The sequence below is a fragment of the Cynoglossus semilaevis genome, chromosome 1, assembly GCF_000523025.1.
Source record: "Cynoglossus semilaevis isolate Cse_v1.0 chromosome 1, Cse_v1.0, whole genome shotgun sequence".
In the NCBI taxonomy this organism is placed as follows: domain Eukaryota; kingdom Metazoa; phylum Chordata; class Actinopteri; order Pleuronectiformes; family Cynoglossidae; genus Cynoglossus; species Cynoglossus semilaevis.
In genome coordinates, this window is record NC_024307.1 from 29,509,297 (window position 1) to 29,530,339 (window position 21,043).

Sequence of the window (21,043 nt, forward strand, 5' to 3'; positions counted from 1 at the left end):
GGACAGGTTTTATTTTGGATGAATCATTTTTGTAAACTAAGCTATTCTCATCTTTAAACATATTCACATTTGTGGTTGTGGTGACTCTATGATTCTTGGAGGCTTCCTATGAGATTTATCTGGGAAAATATATGCTATATTCCGACTCAGTGAAATATCTTAAAGGAAAATGTCACTGTTATGTTATCTAAAACCTTTTATTCATCATCAAGTTTAAAGGATAGAAACAAAATCCCCTGTGACTGCACCCCTGATCACTGCATCATGCAGGGTAATGCAGACAAATGCTACAAAGCAAGGTAAACACACACAGTTGTAATATTGTTAATTGCCCTTCTGAAAGTATCAGTATCAGCCTGGTGGAAATATTCTCAGTAGTTCTCCATATTGTCACTGGAAAAAGTGTCAAAAATGTCTTGCTTTGTCCCAGGACTTTCTCCGGAGAATTACTGGTGACACTGGCTGTAAAGCATTTGGGAAGCAATTTGTGAACGTCACATTTTGGAAAGAGCAGACATACCTTGACATCCACGTGTGCCATCAGAACAGCAAAATTGGTGAGGTGGGTGCAGGAGCAGGTGGTGTGAGTCCTGTTAGTGCCCAGCAAACGGCAGTCCTGCGTGGACCAGTAGCCGGTCATTGTTTTCTTGGAGTAGCTCCAGAACGAACAGTTGGGGTTGAAATTCTCCTTCGATTGCTGTTAGGAGTAAAATAGACGTAAATTAATGGGTCGGAATCAAATTAGTGAAATTGGGGGAAAGTACATTAGACGTGGCCATTTCTCCCTGAACAGACATCTTCAAAACGCTCATGAGTCTCTGTTGTATTCCATAGCCATTCTGAAGCCAGTGCCAGGAGGTTTTACTGTTTCACCGTATCAAGCGGCCCCACGCCTGTTCTCCACGTGTTTTTCTGACCTTTCTTTTTAACTCTCCCTGCATGACAATGGACTGTCCCACTGTTTAATGGACGCCACCTCAGTCTGCAGCAGGCTACAGGCCCTAACGACAAGCCCGCCTCCCTGCTTTCCTGCTTGCCATTTTGTAAAAGTGATCTGAGGCACTGTGGTGGCTGGGAGACATGGCCACGGGAAAAAAAACATAACAGCTGATAAATAGTTCCATCCAAAGTCTCTTCCCTCCCGAGTCCAATTTCCTTTTTGAAGCTTCAAAAAATTGCAGAGAAAATAGAACGCTCTCCATCCTTTCCTCAAAGACTCACGGCATCCAAGGTTAAACACGTCTGCCTTCTCAGTATAAACACACACGGTTTCACACGTGCTGCGGGGTAATTAGTCTAATAAGGTTTATCCTCTGTGAATGTAAATTTGCACATGATTGAATTCACCCTTCACACGCCCAATCCCTCTGTAAAATATTCTGCAGCGAGGAGACAGGACCAACCTCGGTCCTATTAATGACTTTAATTGGTCCCATTAAGTGTTGAGGCAAGGAAGCGAAACAATAACTAGAGGACACATATTCATCCCAGAAGACCAGTGATCCAGAACCTAATGGTTTAACGGGGAGGGGGAGACTTAACAGCGGGGAGCCGGTAAAATAGGAACCCCTCTCCTCAGAGGAGGAGACGAGACAACTGAGGCTCATCCTCAAGGGCAAGTTCCAAATGAGTCAACACACACTAGAAAAATAATTAATATCTTCTAATCTGTTGTTTAAGCATTTCAAACAGCGTGTTGCGTACAGCACATCATTTGCTTTAGTGCATATTGGCCTCATGATTATGGTCGTTCTACTGTAGATTGCGACATCATGGGCAAAATTCTGCTTATGATCCTCATTAATATCGATCCATCTTTGACTGTGCGAGCCAAATTTAAATTAAAAAACGTTATAATTTAACAGTAATGTCATAGAAGATAAAAATTATTTATGTCGCGCCACAAAATAAAATAGGTAATATTCTCCTCCCACGGCCACAGCTGCACTCAGGAGGCAGCGACCTCTTAATGTGAGTGATCACCTAACAACACCTCTGATTGGTTCTCCTGTTTATCCGAGAAGAGGGAGGCCTTAAGGAAACACGCTGTACACAAAATGTCAATATTGCATCCAATTCAGCTCAACTCTAATCATGATTATCGCATGATTTATTGTCACAACCCTTGGGTGTGCACAAAAGGTACTCTATATGTAAATGTGTGTGTTTATGGCTCTTTAATGTAACAGCGAGACAAGTGCCGTGTGAAGCGGCTCCACTTTGGTTTTGGCTTCTCCGACGGCTCTCGTAGGTGGGAAATGCCACACTTTTACAAAAGGGCAGTGTTTTATTGAAATGACTTGAGATGAATAAGACGAGCTGGTAAAGAAAGCCGATGCCCCAACATTTGACCAACAGTAAAATTACTGAATCTACAGTCCAAATTACACACTATTCTTAAAGCAGGTGAGTCACGGCCATAACTACACAGACACCTCCCCCCTGACATTTAGCAGCCATTTCATTCTGACATCCCCGAGCTATCGTTTTTGGATTGTTTTTCTTTTTTTTTCGGCCACCGTTGCTCCCCTCCAGGTTCCTCCTACACATTCAATCCTCTGCAGTTCTCCTGTGGCTGTTCAACATGCCTGATAATTGCTGAAGCCGCTGTTTGTAGACAAACTGGGGATATTTCCAAGGTAGTGGAGTGTGGAGAAGATAATGGAGTCAAGAGGGAGAAGTCATGCCTCCCACAATGACTAACCAGCCTCTGGTGAGGCTCAATACGACTGCGATTTGTTCAGCAGATCAGGCAGGTGCGTGCTCCATCGAATAAGTGACAGCGGACATTGCCATGCATCACCTTCTGTTCAATTTCGCCTTTTCTCCCTGGAATAAACCTCCTCAATCCTTTTAGAGACAGGGATTTTTGCTTTCTGTTGCACAATAGCGCCATTCTGTCAAAGCAGTTTACATCTATATTTGTGGGTAAATGAAATGCAGAGTCACAAACATAGCAGCAAAACTTAAGGATAGAAACAGAGATGGAGGGAGAGAGAGTGAGAGAGAAAGAGAGAGAGAGCATTACCTGGAGGTGTCTGATGGTAAAAATGACTGGGTCAGAGAGGTAGACTTTGTTGGAGTCCTTGTTGATTGCAGCTGTGATCACAGGAGAGTTGACGATGACCGAGTAATTGGTAGCCATGGCTTCACTGCCTAACTTCATGCTGGCGTTCTCAGTCGAGAGATAGACCCCGATGTGTTTGTACAGAACAAAGGCGATGCGGATTTCACCTGCAGGAACACGGCAGTGAAAAGAGGTTGAGATTTTTAACACACAGAGCATCAAACGTTCCACTGCACGTGGTCAAAGACCACGGACGATATTTCCTAAAAGAGCAAAAGTTGTTTCGGCCTCTGTGGTTTGCTTGATTATCAGTTTAGGCTCCTAGCTGGCAAAAACATTGTAGCACAGACTCTTAAAGTAGAGTAGGAGAGTAATTTCTGATGTTTTGTTTCTAAGTAATTTATATATCATTTAGCAAAGTATTTATTCTATTTTTTAATCTTTCTCTTTAAGCAATTTCACGGCCATTATTAATCCCTCTAGGCCAGGAGTACCCAACCTCCGGTTCGGGGACCAGTTCTGGTCTGTAGGTCATTAGGTACCAGGCCACAGTGGGACAAAAACAATGTACTTCAGTTTTACTAATGTACTTCATTCACAATTAAGCCACTCATATCCTTTTATCTTTTGAAACATTTTCCATTTCAAGGCAAATCTTCTTGAAATGGAAAAACAACGGGCCATTCAGATACTAACAAAATAAAGTCTAAAAGATGTTTTATTTTGAAATTTTATGATACTTCAACAATAGCGTGGTATTACATGTCTTTGGTGCATAAAGGTTGGGGACCACTGCTCTAGGCCACATGTCTCAAATTCAACGCTCACAGGCTGAACCTGGCATGCTGGTCATGTTAAACAGCCTACATGTGCTTTACATGTGCATGGTTGACTTAAATTTAAATTCTATATTATGTTTACCGGAAGAATATAATCCACATTCATTTGTGACCTGCCTCCCAGCATCCTGGGTAAATACTAGCCTGCTTAATAAATGTTAATCCTGGTTAGCCCCCAACTAGACTTCTTGTTGTCTAAGACTTGTTTTGCATTTTGGGCTCTTGAGCGACTGAGTTTGACACTGCTGCTCTAGGCTACTGGCAAAGCTATTAATGTGTCGCTGGCAATAACAATGAATAGCCTACTGGTTAAAGGATCAGTGTGTAATCAGAGTACTGCTGGTTTGAATCCCTCCCCTGTGTTGCGTTGAGCAAGCACCAAAACCTCCCTGCTCCACATCCCAGCAGAAAAGTGTTTTTGTTCGTCCGACTTTAATCAGTGGTGAGTTTCACGGATGGGTTAAATACTGCACTGCACTGACAGCAGTATCCCTTAGGGGATTAAAAGAGTACTGAAAAATAAAATAAGATCAAATCCCATAGAGAGAAAATTAGACTCTAATGTTGGCTGGAACAACTGTTTCATGGTTGTAAAACCTCATAATTCCATGATCTCGTGCAGCTCAGTGCAAGAATCAGAATCACCTTAAGGCCACAGCTTTCAGACACATCAGTGTTCAACTGGTTTTCATTTAAAATATTGAACATTAGCTCAAGCAGCTGTTGAAGAGTCTCTTTAGGGAAACCTCCACTACAACGTCACCCTGCCACAGGAAACACACTCTACCACGGGTGGATTTCTTGAGGCAGACTGAAATAGACCCATGTATATGGTAGAGATTGCGATTGTGTTGTGTTGACGTTTTGATGTAAGATACGGGGAAATGTATGTATGAAAACAAATATGGCCTCCTGCTGTGGCTGGGACCACTCACTGAAATGAGAGCTTAACCATTTAGGCGCTGCGGCTCTAGATGACATGGAAAGATCTGTCAATCCTCCAGGGCTTGGCTGGACATGGGCTGAGTCATCTCGTGGAGAGGCAGCAGGCACAGCTTGAGCTGAGTCTGATTTGTATTACAGTGACGATAAAGACTACAAATGGAGCTGAAGAAAGCTCTTGTATTGTATTGAACTGCATAGCGTAGAGTTCAGAGGCAGCGCTTGAACGCAGCGTGCATTCAAGTCACGGCCATGAATGAGAACTGAACTAAAAACGTGCTTTTATACTTTTTATAACCAGATACATTACACTGATTTAAAGGCTGTTTTAAACAGTCTAATTTCTACAAATCCATGTTCATTACCATGTCCACGAAGGAGTAAAAAACTAATCAAAACAACAAATAACAGAGAAGCACCTTCATCATAGCATGATGAATATCTGACCTGCAGGTTATAAATGCTATGCACTGTTAACCGTAATATTCAAAGTTCTTTTTATTTAAATAGAGAGTTATGTGAACACAAAGTTGGAAGAAAATTTTTACCAAGCCTGAAGTTCCAAGTTCCACGAACAGCTTTATATTTGTTGTCGCCTTAGATCATGACTTTCTTTTCTTAAGTTCTAATAATTTTGACTACTTACTTAGAGTTGACAATTTAATAATTTTATTATAAAATATGTGGGATTTTAGAGATATGTTTTCTGGAAGAAGACAAATAAGTACAATAAATTGTGTAATTACACTAAACTTATTATTAATTACACTATACTTTAATGAATTGTGAAATTAGACTAAAACTCCTCGAATAGCCTAGCATACGTAAAGAACATAGTTTTAAAAAACGGATGGTTACACAGTCACTGTATATAAATACCTAAAACCTTTGCACAGTACTATAAAAATAACACAGGGCTTCACCATCAAATATGGATTGCACTGTCAGGTGACATAAAACCAACCCAACGGTACATGGACAAGTAAAACCAAGTCAACTTTCATGACTCACCGTTGCGTCCGTGTTGCCTCAGCGTGTTTGCGGAGAGATGGATTGAGTTACCCTGGCCTTGAGTTTTAGGGAACTTCAGATCAGGCAAATTCCCATCCGTGCTCATCCGCGCTACCTCCAGCTCTGCACATAAAATACCAAAAAACAATAAGGAGAAACATAGAGAAATCAATATTTTTGCTATTACTATTTACTATTACTGTTACTATTTTAACAGTGCACACATTTTACTGAAATCTCTAAGGACAAATTCTAGCTATTCAATCCAATCCTGATTTAAGTAAATCCAATATCCTTGGTTATGTAAAAATTTAAAATGTTTCTAAATATAAATATATCAGTCTTCTAACTGGACAATAAAGAGATTATTTCTTAGTTACTAAGCAGTGATGCCTGAGAAGGAAACTGTTTAAACGTATTAAAACATCAAAATCAAAGTGTTGAACATGGTACATGCTTTCCACCTGACTGCCTTGTGATCTGCTTCAGATAAACACCTAATGGGTAAATGAGACGGCAGCTAACTTCAAACACACCTCCAGCAACCTGACTGAATCAAACCGCCGTCCTCCTGTCGTCTCTGATTTTATTAATGAGACCAACACTGGTCAGCCGCGAAAGCAGCACGTCCTTGATCCTCAAGTCTTTGATGGACTGTCTCTTTACAGGGAGGGCAGTGTCCCACACATAGGCGTCTTAATTAAGTGTTTATAGAGAGGTTAGGTAACGGGTTGATGAATCAGAAGAAAAACAGCCCCTTTATGCCTCCGAAACAGAGAGAGGCATTTGCTTCAAGTTTTTTTTAGAGGAAGAGAGATAAGTAGGAGATAAATACTAGTGAGGGAACATGAGCTCACTACTGCTGATCTCAACAGCTGTTGTGTCTGAAGAAGCGTCTAATTTATGTTTGAAAATCTGTGGTACCATGCACCAGCAGAGAGTGAGCCGTTTCAACCTCTTTTGAATGAAAATCTCATTCTATTACTGTTATTAGAATAAAATACAATTTGGTTTTACAGGCGCTTTAATCCTCAAGTACCGATGACCTGAGTGTCAAGTCAAGGCTTTGGCTAAATGTCACCCAAACTCCATGGACCAGCGAGGAGCCGGTGAGTCATAACAGTGTGAGAGATAGAGCTGCAGGAAATAAGGTGCACAAATGTCAGACTCCAAAAAGAAGGAGACTAATCCACATTGGAAATAAACAAGCTGACAGTGCTTGGGTGGCATTTCCTTTGCAAAATTCACACAGCGTCGCTGTAGTTTAGGCAGAGGATGACAATTTTCAGGATTTTTATTCAGCTGCTGCAAATAAACACATCAAAATATTGGTGTAAAACACAAGGGTCCTAAAACAATGCTAATGTGTACAATTTTTTAAATAAAAATATCTATCTAAGTAAATGTTAGCACTGCCTTTCCAGTCTGATGTGAGTACAAGTCAAATCCAATTATGTTAAATGTGATCCTCACTTCTGTTAGGGCTGAGAACTGCAGCCTGTGTTCAAGTAGATGAGTGTCAGTGGACCATGACACCTTTTTACTCTGCTGAAGGTCAACGTCCATGAGAGAATACCTACAGGAGGCCAAATTAAACCCTTTCTTTTTAACTGTTCTACCACTGAGGCTTCTCATGGCTTCTGTTTCAAAAAAAAAAAGAAAAAGAAAAAACTTCTATATTACCATTATTGCTGTGCTCTTTCAGAGGCCGCAGGGTTTGGGCGATACATTCCTCTTCGACTTGGTTAAGACAATACCCCAGATAGCTCACCACTCCCTGGATTCCTAACCTGCCTTTAGAATAAAGGAAGCATTTTTCTTGTCTCCCTCGTTCTCCATCCCCTGTGTGATTGTGTAAAAGAGCTTACGACGGGCTTTGTAGAATTTCTTTGATGCCGTAGTAGTTGTTTTACCCAAAGGCTATACCTTCAAAGCTGGTTTAAATAACATGCTAATCGCGCAGAAATCTGTTCATAAGATTATCATGCAGAGAGTGAAGCACCCTCTCGTGCAGACAAAGCCCTCAGCGTGCACAAGTGTGCTGTGATGTGTGAACACAGACACAAAGGGTGAAAAAATATGTTTTTTTTTCTCTCTCTTTCTGAATAGAAAAGAACACAGTCCTCATTATCAGCTTAAGCCTAAAATTGGAATCAGGCTCTTCTGGATGTTGAAGATTCTCTCTAAAGCAATGATACAAGTGCACCCTGACATTGAGAGTGTGTCACCATCACCAGGTGCAATGTTGTGTGAGCTGTACTGTACACCTGCGCACACATCACCCTTCACTGTAGTTGCCTTTTGGTGCAGGAGCAGAGAAGGATCAATAATTAGCCGCTGCAGGGATTATCAATGTTTAAATGGGCCTCCTTGCCCTCATTTAACTTCCCGGCATGGCATGAGGGATTTCAGGCGCCAACTGACTGAAAAAAATGAGCCAAGCAAACAGAGAGATAAGGCCTAGTAAACATGTCACCAGCACATAATTAAACAGGCTACCGCTATGCACCGTAAAGCTGTGCAGGCTTTGTCTCACTCCCGGCTCTCAAACCAGCACAGAATCTCCTTAATACCCCGATGAATTGTGTGCCAGATACAATAAAATTCATTTTATTAATTCTCTTTACGCTTGCTTCCTTTTAAGTCACCAGACCTATATTTTAGGTTGCCATGGCAGCAGGGAACGAAGGGGAAAAAAACATGTTCAGTGAAGAGAGCCATACATTTCTGGACTTTTTCATCTTAATTCCCTTTGCTCCAGTAGCTACCGTCTGCAGAAACTAATTTGATTTTATCCTTTGCAAATGATTCTCAAGGTAAGTGGCAGATTTGGTAAATTTTTCTTTTCAGCAAATAATGTGCAATTTTTAGAGCCTCACTTGACAGAGCATCTCTATTATCAGTTCTCACTCTGCAGCTTAATGAGCATTGATCCCAACAATGATTTTCGCCAGGAGTCGACACAATACCAAAACTGACAAAAACATTTATGAAATCTGTTAAGATTATAGTCAAATTACTGCAAGCTCACATTAGCCATTAGCAACATGAGTCCATGTCAAAACTGAAGATAATTTAAGGTATGCGCAAAATTGGAGCTTACCCACATTAGCCATTAGCTGTGTGAGCTTGCACTAACGTGCAATGCAGCAACTTTATTATCTGCTTTCAAAGGTAATTGTCACATCTAGATGAAAAAATATATTAAAAAGACAGAAATAGCTATGAAATCATTTAAGATTACGGTCAAATTAGACCTTACTCCCATTAGCTATTAGTGACATAAATTAGCTCTAATGCGCAATGTTTAGAGCTTAACTTGGCAAAGCTTCTGTTCTTTCACCATTAGCGCCACCTCCATGTCAAATTCGACAGAAATATTTAATAAATAATTTACCGCTGTAGTCAATTAGAGCTAACTCACATCAGCCCTTAGCATTACAGCCAGTCCCCTATGAGGATGTGAGGCGTCAAACCAGTGACCTTTGCACTTGAAAGAGAAGCTGATGTGCTGTGCTGACGCTGTGCTGGCAGCACCTTGGTTTAACACTACGGTCTCTGTGACGCCACTACAATGGACGGCATTGAAAATGAAACACTTCACATCAAAATATCTCACCTCCTCACATTCAGTCTGACATAACGTGTTACCATGCAGAGCCTGAATACAGCAGCTTAAAGACAGAGAGCACTCAATTAGAGACGGCACAGATACACAGATCTGCTTCATCGGTATCAGCCCTAAATATATCGATCTGATGGAGTGGATCAGATTGGACCAACCGCTCGTCTTTGTTCTTTTGCTGCAGCGAGCTGCTTGTAATGCATTGAGCATAAAAACTGCTCTTACTCATCACTTTCTTAATAGGCTTCACAGCAAATGCATCTCACTTAAAAGCAGGGAGAGGCCGTCTTTTGGATGTGTTGACAACCTACAGCACTTTCAAAGTCTTTTTAAGCTACAATGCTGGCTAACCTTTAGCTATTGAATCTTACAAGGTCAGTCTGGGATTAAGCTGCCAATCATACGCGATGAACACAAGCAACCAAAAGACCAAAGAATCATCATTATTATAAAAACACATGTTAATAGTTTCATGTTAACTCATATATTAAGCCAATTGTCTTCACATTTGAATTTACTAACCACAGTAAGTAACAATTTAGGAAACAAAGTGAGTGTAGCTACCTCGGGGCTAATATTTAGGCTATCTCTGCTGTATTACGAGCATCTTAGCCACTTTGTGAGCAAAGTTAAGTTCTTTGTTGTCAAACTTTAGTTCAGTTCAGTTTAGGTAAACTTTAGATTTATGTAAAACTACAAAATTTTAAAAAAGTGCTAGTCCTTTGGTTAGTCTTTACTGTAGCTCTTCAGAGAAAAAAACAGGTCTCCATTAATTTGCTAATTTCTTGATATGATATCATAGATTGTATATCATTTTAACTTTGTTGCAGACAATTTCGCTTTTAATTTTTTTAGGCAACTTTTAATATTTTATTTTGAAATCCACTTAACAATTTTAGCCCTTTTAAAACACACCAAAATTCACAATAAACATACAATTAATTTTGAGCCACAAGGCTCAAATTGTAGTTAAAAAACCAACAAAATAATAAAATAAGAAAGTAGCAGGATGATGAAAAGAAAAAGTAAGTTTTAGCCTCTTATTCAGATATTATTAAGACTGCTGCTTCTATTAGTCATGGTCTGTTTGACATTGAAAACAACATGGAAATGTGAATATACAGTAATGCGATGGGAAAATAGCAGAGGTGTGGAACAGCTACGAGTCTAAATGTCATGTAAAGTTCAAGTTTTTCTCAAGCTTATACTCACGGATGTTCTCTGTGTTCTCTTGAACGATATCCGTCTTCAGCAGGTTGTCGGCGAGGACAAAGGCCCCCTGCTCCACCGTGTCCAGCAGCATGGTGGCAGCTCTCAGTTGATCACCTGTGCTCAGCTCCCTCCATGCTGCCTGGGCCTGCGGTTGCAGCAAATTGTTCACTGTCTCCACCATAGCCTGAGGGATCAGAAAAAAGACGATCCAGTGAAAAGATGGCCTGTGAATGGTTGGATTTGTTTGCATGGTGATTTGGAAATGAATGAATGTGTGTGTGAATGAAGGGGGGGTCAAACCAAGTTCAAAAACATAAACAAAAATATGGATGGGATTGTGCAAAGGAGAGCAAGAACAGGGACTCAATATTTCCATTTGAAATAAGGACAGAAATACTGCAGCTGTTTACACAGCAATTTCACCATCTTGTTATGCATTTGGACATGAATCATCAACAATAGTAGAACGCAGCCAGGACACTGGATATCATGTTAGCTTGTTTTTGTTGCTGTTTCCCTTTTTGTCTACAGGACAAATTAATCATGTAAATGAATCAGAGCCAATACATAGAAGACTACAGGCCTGGTCTAACATGACCCCAGGCGAGAGCCTGTAATTGGCATGATGAATGTTCTTCCATGAAGGCAATCCCAATACACACAGGCAGACGACACAATGCCACCATGCTCTCACTACACGTAGATACAGGCTGGTAGCAGCCATCCACAACCGCTCAGCTGAACTCTTTTCTGCATATTAATGACATTGAACAACATTATGCCTTCTTTAATCTCTTATTACAACAATGCTGGAGTCGGTAAGCACGAGAGAAACAGGAACGTTCTGGAGAACAGATGAAAAATTAAGAGCCATTAAAGATTTAAAAATGCCAATGGCAAGATTTATGCATGGGATGCTAATTGATCAAGCGATGCCATTCGTTCCCAGTACCACTGCTACAAAGACAGAAATGAGCCTGAGTGCCCTTGGAAGGAAGCTGTATCTGAGCCATTACTGTGCAGTAGGTGGTCAACGCCAAGCACAGAAGAAATTTCCTGGATTTCTAATAATAGCGACACTCCAGGGTGTGAGCAGAAATCCTGCATAGAGGGCTTTTTTAGAGCTTTTTCAAAAGCCATGCTGGGAAGTCGTGCTGTCCTGAAGGTAAAGGCAAGGATTAGGTGTGAAGGCACGAGGTTTTGTGACTCAAAAATGCTCTGAACCTCTAAGATCTTCCTCTTGATCATCTGATTATTACAAGGAAGAAAAGTTTCCAAGTGTGACTCGATGTAGCCTGACAGGTTAGACAAAGGCGGTGAGAGAAACCTTAGGTTGGAGTGTATCAAATGAATTGGTGTCCATATAAAAGATGCACAGCTGCCATACTCGGATGTCACCCTACGTGCAACATATGTTACACACACAAGCTGTGAGATACATGGATACACTACGTAGCAACACTGACACACATGCACATGGGTCAGTGTAGAATCTTGGGTAATTCACTTTCAATTAAGGGGTGTTTTTTCCTGTTCTGGAAAATTACAGAGGAAGATTCATTTTTAACTACACTGAATATTGGAGTATGTCAAACAATTCCAAAACAGGTGTAGTTCCACAAGGTGTTACCACACTTCTCTCACGCGTCTCCAGCAGTTTTGACGAGTTCTTTCACTGTATCTTTGTAACGTCTCAAGGAAAAACCTGTGAAAATTTGAAGTATTTCAACAGGTGTTGATGGTGCTCCATCCAATAATGAACAGGTGTGCATTTATAGCCCAATCAAGTTTGAATAGTTATTTCTTTCTTAACCTTTAAAATTAAACTGACATGAACATATAGTATATTACTTCAGAATTATAACGTTTTAGTGCGCAAATGAATGAAGGTAAAAAGGTTGAAAAAGAAAGAAAAGAGTTCAAAAGTAATATTTAAAAAAGCGAAAAAAAATCCCTACAACAATGAATTTGAAAATGTTTAACAAATTAGTTCCTTCTGGTTGTTTTTCCACATTCTGCATATTTTCTCTTAACAAATAGGACTACACAAAAAAGGGGCGAAACATTTGGTTGAATTTTGCTTTTAAAAGCCTTAGTTACTGCTTCAGAGCCACATGTCTGTAAATGTCTGATAGTTTGGTTTAACAAAGCTAAAACATTCAAGCAACATCCACAATTATAAAACATACATTTGAACTTCAGTAACAGTTTATAATGGTTTGTTCATTTATTCAAGGATCTATACAATGTATCTGTTACCACTTTATATATGTAAATAAGTATATATTATTGCTTTCTCGCCATGTGAACATACTGAAAATGTTAAGAAATCAAACAAAGATCATTTCTGGAAACAGGAAAATGGTCATAAAACTGTAAATAACTGAACAAGAAAAAGTAATATATGAATATTATAGCAGTATCAGTATTATTATAATAATACATTCTAAGAGGGGGAAAGAAATTATATACCTGTCCAGTACTGCAGTTCTTTTTTTTTTTCATATATCAATCATCAAAGACAGCAGTGTAAAGTCCTTCACATTATCTTTTCTCTATGAGACTTGATGGTTTAATATTTTTTAACATCCCACATGGATGTCCTTCAAAGGCCTCAATTCTCATTTCTTTCAAACTGAATCGGATCTAGCAAACGTGGGCCAATTAAAAAAGAAAAAAGAAAAAAAAAGAACCAAGAATGTTTTTAAAAAATTTTGAATGGTTCTAAAAACACATTTGCTTTCTTTTGCCAAAAAACATTTGCTCAGTATGTATTTCCTCTGAAACTGCAAGGTAGGCAGGATGAACATGTGCTGAAGCTCTGTATTTATGTGACAACATTCATAAAATCACTCTGTCAGAAGAAATACTGCTGTCATCTGGGATAATATACACACATCCTTCTTTCCCGCTCATGTAAAAAAAGGAAACAGCAGTAAATGACAAAGATTAATTTTAAACATTTTTCACAACCACAGCCATAACATGTTGGATCCAAAACTTTGACTCCATTCAGTAAGAGGGGAAAAAAGCTATTTTACAGGATTTGATGGATGTGGAATGGCTTTGGGTCGATCCAAGTGGCAGCGAGTGCACATAGAAAAGCCAGGAACACACATGAGGACGGCTAGTGTTGACAGAAGTTTTAGCTGAACCCCTCGACTAGAGTTCAATCGCACTCATGCGTTTTAAATACCTCTACGCGACTAAAGCTTTAGCTTTTTATTTTAAATGGAAACTCCAACAAGGAGCTATAACTCACTCTGTGACTCAAAGACAAGAAAGGAAAGGAAAAGAAATAAAAAGCACTGCACGTTCAGGTAACTAAGCTGCGGTGGGTTAACATAGCGTAAAATAAAAAGCAGCAAGTTTATCTTGGAACTTCATGTAAAAAAGAAAAACAGCAGTACAAAAGCTTAATGTCTTTTTTTTTAACAAAAACCTCTACATTTCCTTGCAGAAACGTAAATGCTACAGGGCTCTGGAAAGCTCAAGTGATTTTTTTTTTTAGTGAATATATGGCCACAATCAATAAAACGTGCTAATGTCATTCAAAATCTAGAGTTTAACTAAGTTGTGCTTAAAATTGTGACGCGATTCATATAATGTTAGATTAAACCGATAATTCAAAGAGAACACTGTTGCTGTTAAATTGAGAGTAGATTTAATAAAAACGAGTGCACATTTGATACAGACGTGCTCACATTTTTATCAACTGGAGTTTTAGGCATAATAATATATAACAAGAGCATATTTTAGAGAAACAAAGGCACGATCCAATCAAATTAGCACATGCTCTACACAAACGACTGTGCTATTTATTAAAATGAGAGCATGGTTTTAAAAAATGAAGCACGTTTTCTTGATGCCCACAAAGATATTGCTTTGATCTCTCACGGGCTCCGTAAAATACAAATATATTAGTACTGGCTTTATTTATGAAATTAGTGATTTAGTTAATGATAAAAAATAATGTTTTCATAAAAACTGAAATTGAACTACAAAGATAATGTCTGGCAACCCAAAGACAAACCTATAGACACAAACACACACACCTATATTGACAACACCAACAGGGTGGGCTGTCTTGCTCCTGCAGTCTTCTTCTACCTCTTGCATCACTTCTTCCTGTCTTTTTGCCCAGTTTCATTTTCAGCTGCTAACCAAATCAGCCGTCTTCTTTCAGAGTCCTGCAACTTTCTTTGCTTAATATTTCATGGGAACCTCAGAGCAGGAGGTCGTGTCGGTGTGCTCCGTGTGAGTTACTGAGGGATTACCTTTGTGCCTCTTGTCTTATGTCTTACGTTTCATCTCACTACTGTACATCTTCTCCCACAGCTGCCTGCCACAACTGGGGAGAGAGAGCTGGGCCTTTGTAGAGGAAAACTCTACAGCTTTTGGAGAATGTAATATTGGATTACTTTTTAAGAACACTTTCTGTTTTCGTTTTTGATTTCCCGCTGTTAGCTGTGGCAGTAATCTTCAGGCATAAAGCACATGAAGCATAATTACAGCTGCTGAGCTTCCTGAAAATATAGTTTGACTCGACAGCTAAAGCTTTTTGACTTGAAGTTCAGCATATATTTAGCAGGATTGGGTTTGATTGATGAATGCATCAATTGAACTGCGTACCTGCATATTAGAAAATATGCAGGCATAGATTAGTACATTAATGTTCCTTTTATTGCTTTGTCTACAGTGGATAATCCTCAGGATAGTTTCTATGAAAATAACTTCAAAAAGATTAAAAAATGGTATAGGTCACATTCTGACCACTCACCCTTTCACACAGTCATAACTGTTTGGGTGTAATAACTGGGTATAAAAAGTCTAATTAAGACTATGTTGTAGCCCTGAATATTATTTCATTTGTCACCAAAACAAAAGAACCAAAGTACTGTTCAGAGAAGAGGGGAAACTTTCCACAAAATGGTTCCTGGAAAGATACATTTATTTTGGAATCCAATGATCACTGGTAATACATGCAATTTGGCATTTACTGTCCCACCCATGGACACAGTGGCATGCAAACAGGGCTGCTAGTTGCTGGCATTGCCTTTAAACTGCTTTTAAGCAGAGGCAGCTCTCAGAGATAACTGGAGCAGAGCAGCTGACCAGAGGAGCAGCTCCCTGGTTATGAAGATGTGCTCCTCTTCATCTTCCAACATTTTGACTAGCAGGGACTTTGCATTGTCTCGTTCGGGTCCTGAACCAGGAACCTCCCTGTGTTCCTCCTGCTCTGAGGTCATCTGACGCTCTGATACTCCCCCTCACATCTTTGCATGTGAAGTTGTCATTTTAATGAGGGGTCGGCGTCCTCCCTACTCTCTACACATTCACACACACTTGGTCTTTACTGAGATACAGGACATTATTTGGAGCTGTAGCGTGTTGAAGTCGGGCTTAATTTAAGACAAATCCAAGTTAGTTCAGCTAAAGAGTGCCAAAGGGAAACAGCTGATTCAGTGGTAGCGTGTTTGACTTTGACTTTCTGTAACATGTACAGAAGTAATCACAGTAATTGGACCACAGTAATGTCACTGCCTAGAATAAAAGCTGGAGCTAATTTGACCAAGAGGCACGACAGAAACAATTCCCACAGGGACATTTCAGAATAAAGGAAAGTTGATTATTATATGATTCGTACTTCTGTCAAGGCCAAGTCTGGCCCAGTGGAAATAAATTGGCTAAGACATAAAGGAGATTTCCATGTTAATAAAAGTTTAAAAACATGTTCAAAAGTTAAAGTAAGATGATCAGAAAGTATTTAACACACCAAGGACTTTGTAAAGCCTCTGAGAAGTATATTTAAAATTTACAATATCAATTTCATATATATTTCTGAATGTGTTGACAGATGAAATTATCTTGTCTTATTTTATCATTTTCTACATCGACTGTATCAGACTTTTCTACTTAATTGTCAACAATGACATTTTGTTTTGTAAAAGTTCATCTTTAATCTCACTGTGGCCCAATGTGGACCAATGGATCTCAGTGTAACAGAGAGATACTCAGACCTTAAGTCATATGGTAATGAAGCTGTAACAAACTAATGAATGCCAAATTCACAGCTAAATTAATTCTCAACCATATCCTGACACTATTAGAAAATGAAACTTATTTTATCTTTAAAGTGAAGCCATTCCAGACAGTGATAAAGCCATGTGGGGGTACATCCTGGAAAGGTCACCAGTCCATCACAGGGCCACAGAAATAAACAACAAGGTTTAATGAATTTTCTTGATTATGGCAAGTACACAAACCATTTCATCATCATGTAGTCCAACAAAAGTTGATTCTGGACATTTTGGGGAACTAATTGAGCTTATGGCCCCATGTGCTCCACATGTAATTGTGTTTTGATTTTTCCTTATGGGTGATTTAATTGCACCTTTCGGCAGATTGGGCCCTGGGCAACCATCTATATGGTCAATTCCAAGAAGGGAATTTAGGCCTAACCTTTTGGATTTTGTAATGTAAATATTACCTCGTTCCCCAACTCCTCAATGACCTCTGTGGTCAGTGAAGAACTAACTTACTCAACTATATTTAAAAATTCTAAATTTATGTAAACAAAAGAAATCTCATTAAAAGATAGATAGTGGCCAAATTAGAGATACAATGCAGCCTGAGGTCACAGTCAAAGTTCCAATGTGTGTGAATCTGCAACAACCAATGAAGACCTGTTGTCCTGTGTTTTAAAGTGAGTCTGACCCTCCAACAAGCCAAACCAATCACCTAAAGAAGAAGATGCAGAAGCCAACTAACGCTCAAGTACCACCATGGAAGCTCACAGGCAGGAAATGTGATCAGTCCTCATCAGACCCAACATCACACATGGACCACCGAGGTGCAGCACAGGCAGGTGTGATTCTTATTGGCTCTTTATTCCTCTGTTAATCGCACCTATACTGCGCTGGAGAAAACACTGCCCGTTCCTCTTTAATCAATGATAATCCCTCAAAGGCTGTCAGCGCGTGCAGCCAATGCCTGTCTGTACCTGAGGCCACAGATGCTCCTGCATTATTCCGCTTTGTCAAGTGAAAGCATTTCAGCATTGTTTGAATTTGTCATCCAAGCACAAGAGAGAGAGAGGGGGGGGAGAACGGCGGAGGAAGGGCACGGCTGAGCAGCTGTGTGCGCTCTCTCAACATATTAACAACACTTAGGGAACAAGGAGCCTGCAGGTGAAGTCAGGAAACACATGTGGACAGATGTGAACAATGCTGATGGTACCACATGTTATTCCCTCTGCTTTAGCCATGAAGAGATACGCAGCATTAACTGCACCTTACGATTTCCAGACTGTCAGCAGCTAAAATGATAAGGTTAGTCTCGCTCTATTTTTAACTCCGGTGGAAAGAGCGAAACCAACAGCATTGGTGCATCCCAGAATCCTCTGGTGCATGTTTTCCTTCTTCGGTTCATCCTTTCATTTTTTACATATTATTATAAAAACGATTTTGCGAAGGCACATAATTTTAAGAAATTCTCTAAAGCGTTAAAAAAAATAAACAAGCCTATTTTGAGGGGTATGCAGCAAACAGGACGTGCACGCTCCAAATAGTTCTGTGTTTATTGTTCTGAGAGGGTATGTAAGCCAAAGTACTCATTGAAGAATGAGTCATTTCAGGCTTTGGCTGCTAAGACAACTGACAGTTGGATGATGGTCTTTTCTACAGTGGTGTGTTTGTTTAGATGGAAAGGAAATTCAGACTACGTCCCATCTGCTCATGCGAGAACACTGCACTGATGCCACACATTCCACTCAGTTGTCATTTGGATAATGAGTCGACTATGTGCTTCCCTGACATGCCTCGGAGGCATTAACACAAACTGCATGTTGCTGAACATGGGCGCCGCAGAGCGTACATATAACATAACATCTGGATCTGACGTGTAGCCTCTCTGCAGAGCACACGGAGCCAGAAAGGACGTTGACTTCAGATGGAGTTCTCTTGTCAAGGTATAAATGATTCTGATGACAGCTGAAATGTCACGGCAGGGATTACCAAAAAAAACATTCAGTAACCCAGAAATGACTCGAGCGCAGCATTAGAGACACACTCAAATTAGGGCACATATGTATTATGCATTAGTGGGGGAGAATGGTAGCAAGCCAACTTTGGCTGCCTTCACTGGTGGTTAGAAGTTAGCGGTGTAATGAGGTCACTCCTTCAGGCTGGGAAGAGTAGAATGGTGCGACGGCTTTATTTTGACTGATGATGACACATCTGTGGGTTATTTCAGGGTGCTGATGCAGACAGTTTGGGGAATTTTGTTTAGGATAATGGAGACACTTTGGAAATCCACAGTGGATATACAGACGTAAATGCCATTCCAAAAAAAAAAAAAAAAAAAAAAAGCCAAACCACATGGAGAAGAAAACAAGGGGAACATCATAACACATCCATGCAGGGAAAAACCATGGGATGTGACATCCAGCTTCGGAGTTGAGTCCGTTGGTGTTTGCTTGGATGCAATGTTATAAATGATTTTAATGAAATTTGACCATTTGATGAAACACAGACATCACCACCGACATTACAGCATGGTGTGGTGAATTTAATATGCTCAATGTTTCTGTGTGTGGATTCCACACTCGTTTACTTAGCCTCAAAAGGTCAAACTTCACATTGCATGTTAAAGAACTGAGAGTGACAGTGGTGGCGCTATGAGGAAGGTTACATTCCAAATACCTGAACATAAAAGCGGCAGGAGCGCTCCCTTTTCTGCAGCTGCAACCCAGAGAAGAATGCAATAGTTAGCAAAAGGTCAACTCCAGCCATTTGACTGGAAGGAAAATCCGGGGTAAGTACAAGTTCCCCAGAGGTGTGAAAAGGTAATTGAAAGCTAAAGTAAAAGCTAGGTATATATTTACATAATACAGATCTGCAAAAGTAACACATGAATTTGACAATATCTGAAAGAAACATATTTAAGATAAACATTGTTAAGACACAATTATTTTTAAGCCATCGGAACTACTTTGGAGATTTTGAAAAAAATGAACACAGTGTTCCAGTCAACCATGGATAGTAAAGTCACTTTCTGAATCAACCACTGTTGCCAATGGAGCTTCGGAATGTGTGGATTAGCGGCGAGGTTCTGGTACCGTGCTAAATCCCGAGCAGATTAGCTCCATGAAGAACCATTTCTCCATAAAGGAGCCTCCAGCCCAGTCTTCTGGAAACTGTCCCGTGTGTGCCAGTAGCCAGCTACACTTTGATCATGCAAACGGCATCGCTCTTGTCGTCTGCCTTTTCAATTCTTTTATTGTTTGCAGGAATGGAGTGTTGGATTTCTCCATTGGAGGAATCATTTAATTTGAACTCAAGGAATAAACACTGTATTAAAGCAATACCACAGAAATGTCAACCGTGAATTTCAGTTGGTTTTATTCACCTCTGTTTTAGAATTTTCCTCTACTGATGACATACTGTTCCTAAATTTACCCAGAATGCTGCAGCCATTATAAACCTCGGTCCTCGGTGTGATTTTACACGTCCCACTCCCTTCAGAGGCCTTTCGGCCATCTTTACAGCCTCCCATCTTTACTGGAGAAAACTGGTACTAAAATCTCAATGGGGACATCTGTGTTTGCTGTGGCAATGACATAAAAAAACACTCTTCAAATGTGATGGCGGAACAGGTGTTGGGCCTCGTCTGTGAGTGAAGCTGCTCCAGCAAATTAAAAAACTGGCATTTGAAATTTCATTGATGTTTTTCCCCCTTTCTTCTGGTGTGCTACACAGACATAAAGTATTATTTTACCCTCCAGATACTCATAAGTGTGGTGTGTACACTGTCGATGTGTCGCTCATATTACATTGAAGTAAACCTGATAGATTGCTTTGAGATACTGATGAGGTCGTTTTTCCATTGAAGTAAACCTGATAGATTGCTTTTAGATACTGATGAGAGGAGGTCGTTTTTAAGTAGGGGCGTCACAGTTAGACCTGACACCACAGTGCAGAAAAGCTGATTAATCATTTTTTTCTTGCTTCTTCTTTAGTGATGAAAACACTGACCTGAGTGTGATGTCACTTGACTAGTGTGAAATAAATGGACTCATTCAGGTTCATCAACTATAAATTGTTTTTAATTTACCTTGTTGAGGCTTCGAGCTGCGCTGTCTTTGCCGCCTGGAGTCAGATTCCTCAGCTGCACGTCCAGGAGATCCACCAGCTGAACCATGGCCTTCACAGTGTAGGTGATGTCTCCACCCTGAAGATTACTCTTAGTTTGCTCCGCCAGCTCTCTGGCAATGACTGCTGCAGTCTCCCCGACTTTTATCTGTAGATTAAAAATTCATAAAAACATTTGGATATGAACAGAAGGGTT

The 21,043-nt window shown here is 40.0% G+C and overlaps 1 protein-coding gene across 19 annotated transcripts in view; it reads right to left on the bottom strand.

Moving 5' to 3' along the window:
• LOC103390782 (adhesion G protein-coupled receptor L3) overlaps window positions 1-21,043 on the bottom strand; it is a 197,581-nt gene that overhangs the window by 36,934 nt on the left and 139,604 nt on the right. For 15 of the 19 annotated variants that reach the window (XM_017034883.2, XM_017034884.2, XM_008326847.3 and 12 more), the window contains 6 exons: window positions 20,810-20,995; window positions 19,399-19,437; window positions 10,697-10,880; window positions 5,860-5,982; window positions 3,029-3,234; window positions 521-697 (listed from right to left, as the gene is read on the bottom strand). In XM_017034883.2, the coding sequence (XP_016890372.1) occupies window positions 521-697; window positions 3,029-3,234; window positions 5,860-5,982; window positions 10,697-10,880; window positions 19,399-19,437; window positions 20,810-20,995 (915 nt within the window). The remainder of the gene's footprint in view (window positions 1-520; window positions 698-3,028; window positions 3,235-5,859; window positions 5,983-10,696; window positions 10,881-19,398; window positions 19,438-20,809; window positions 20,996-21,043) is intronic. The other 4 variants (XM_025058165.1, XM_008326831.3, XM_008326825.3 and 1 more) reach the window with 1 other exon arrangement.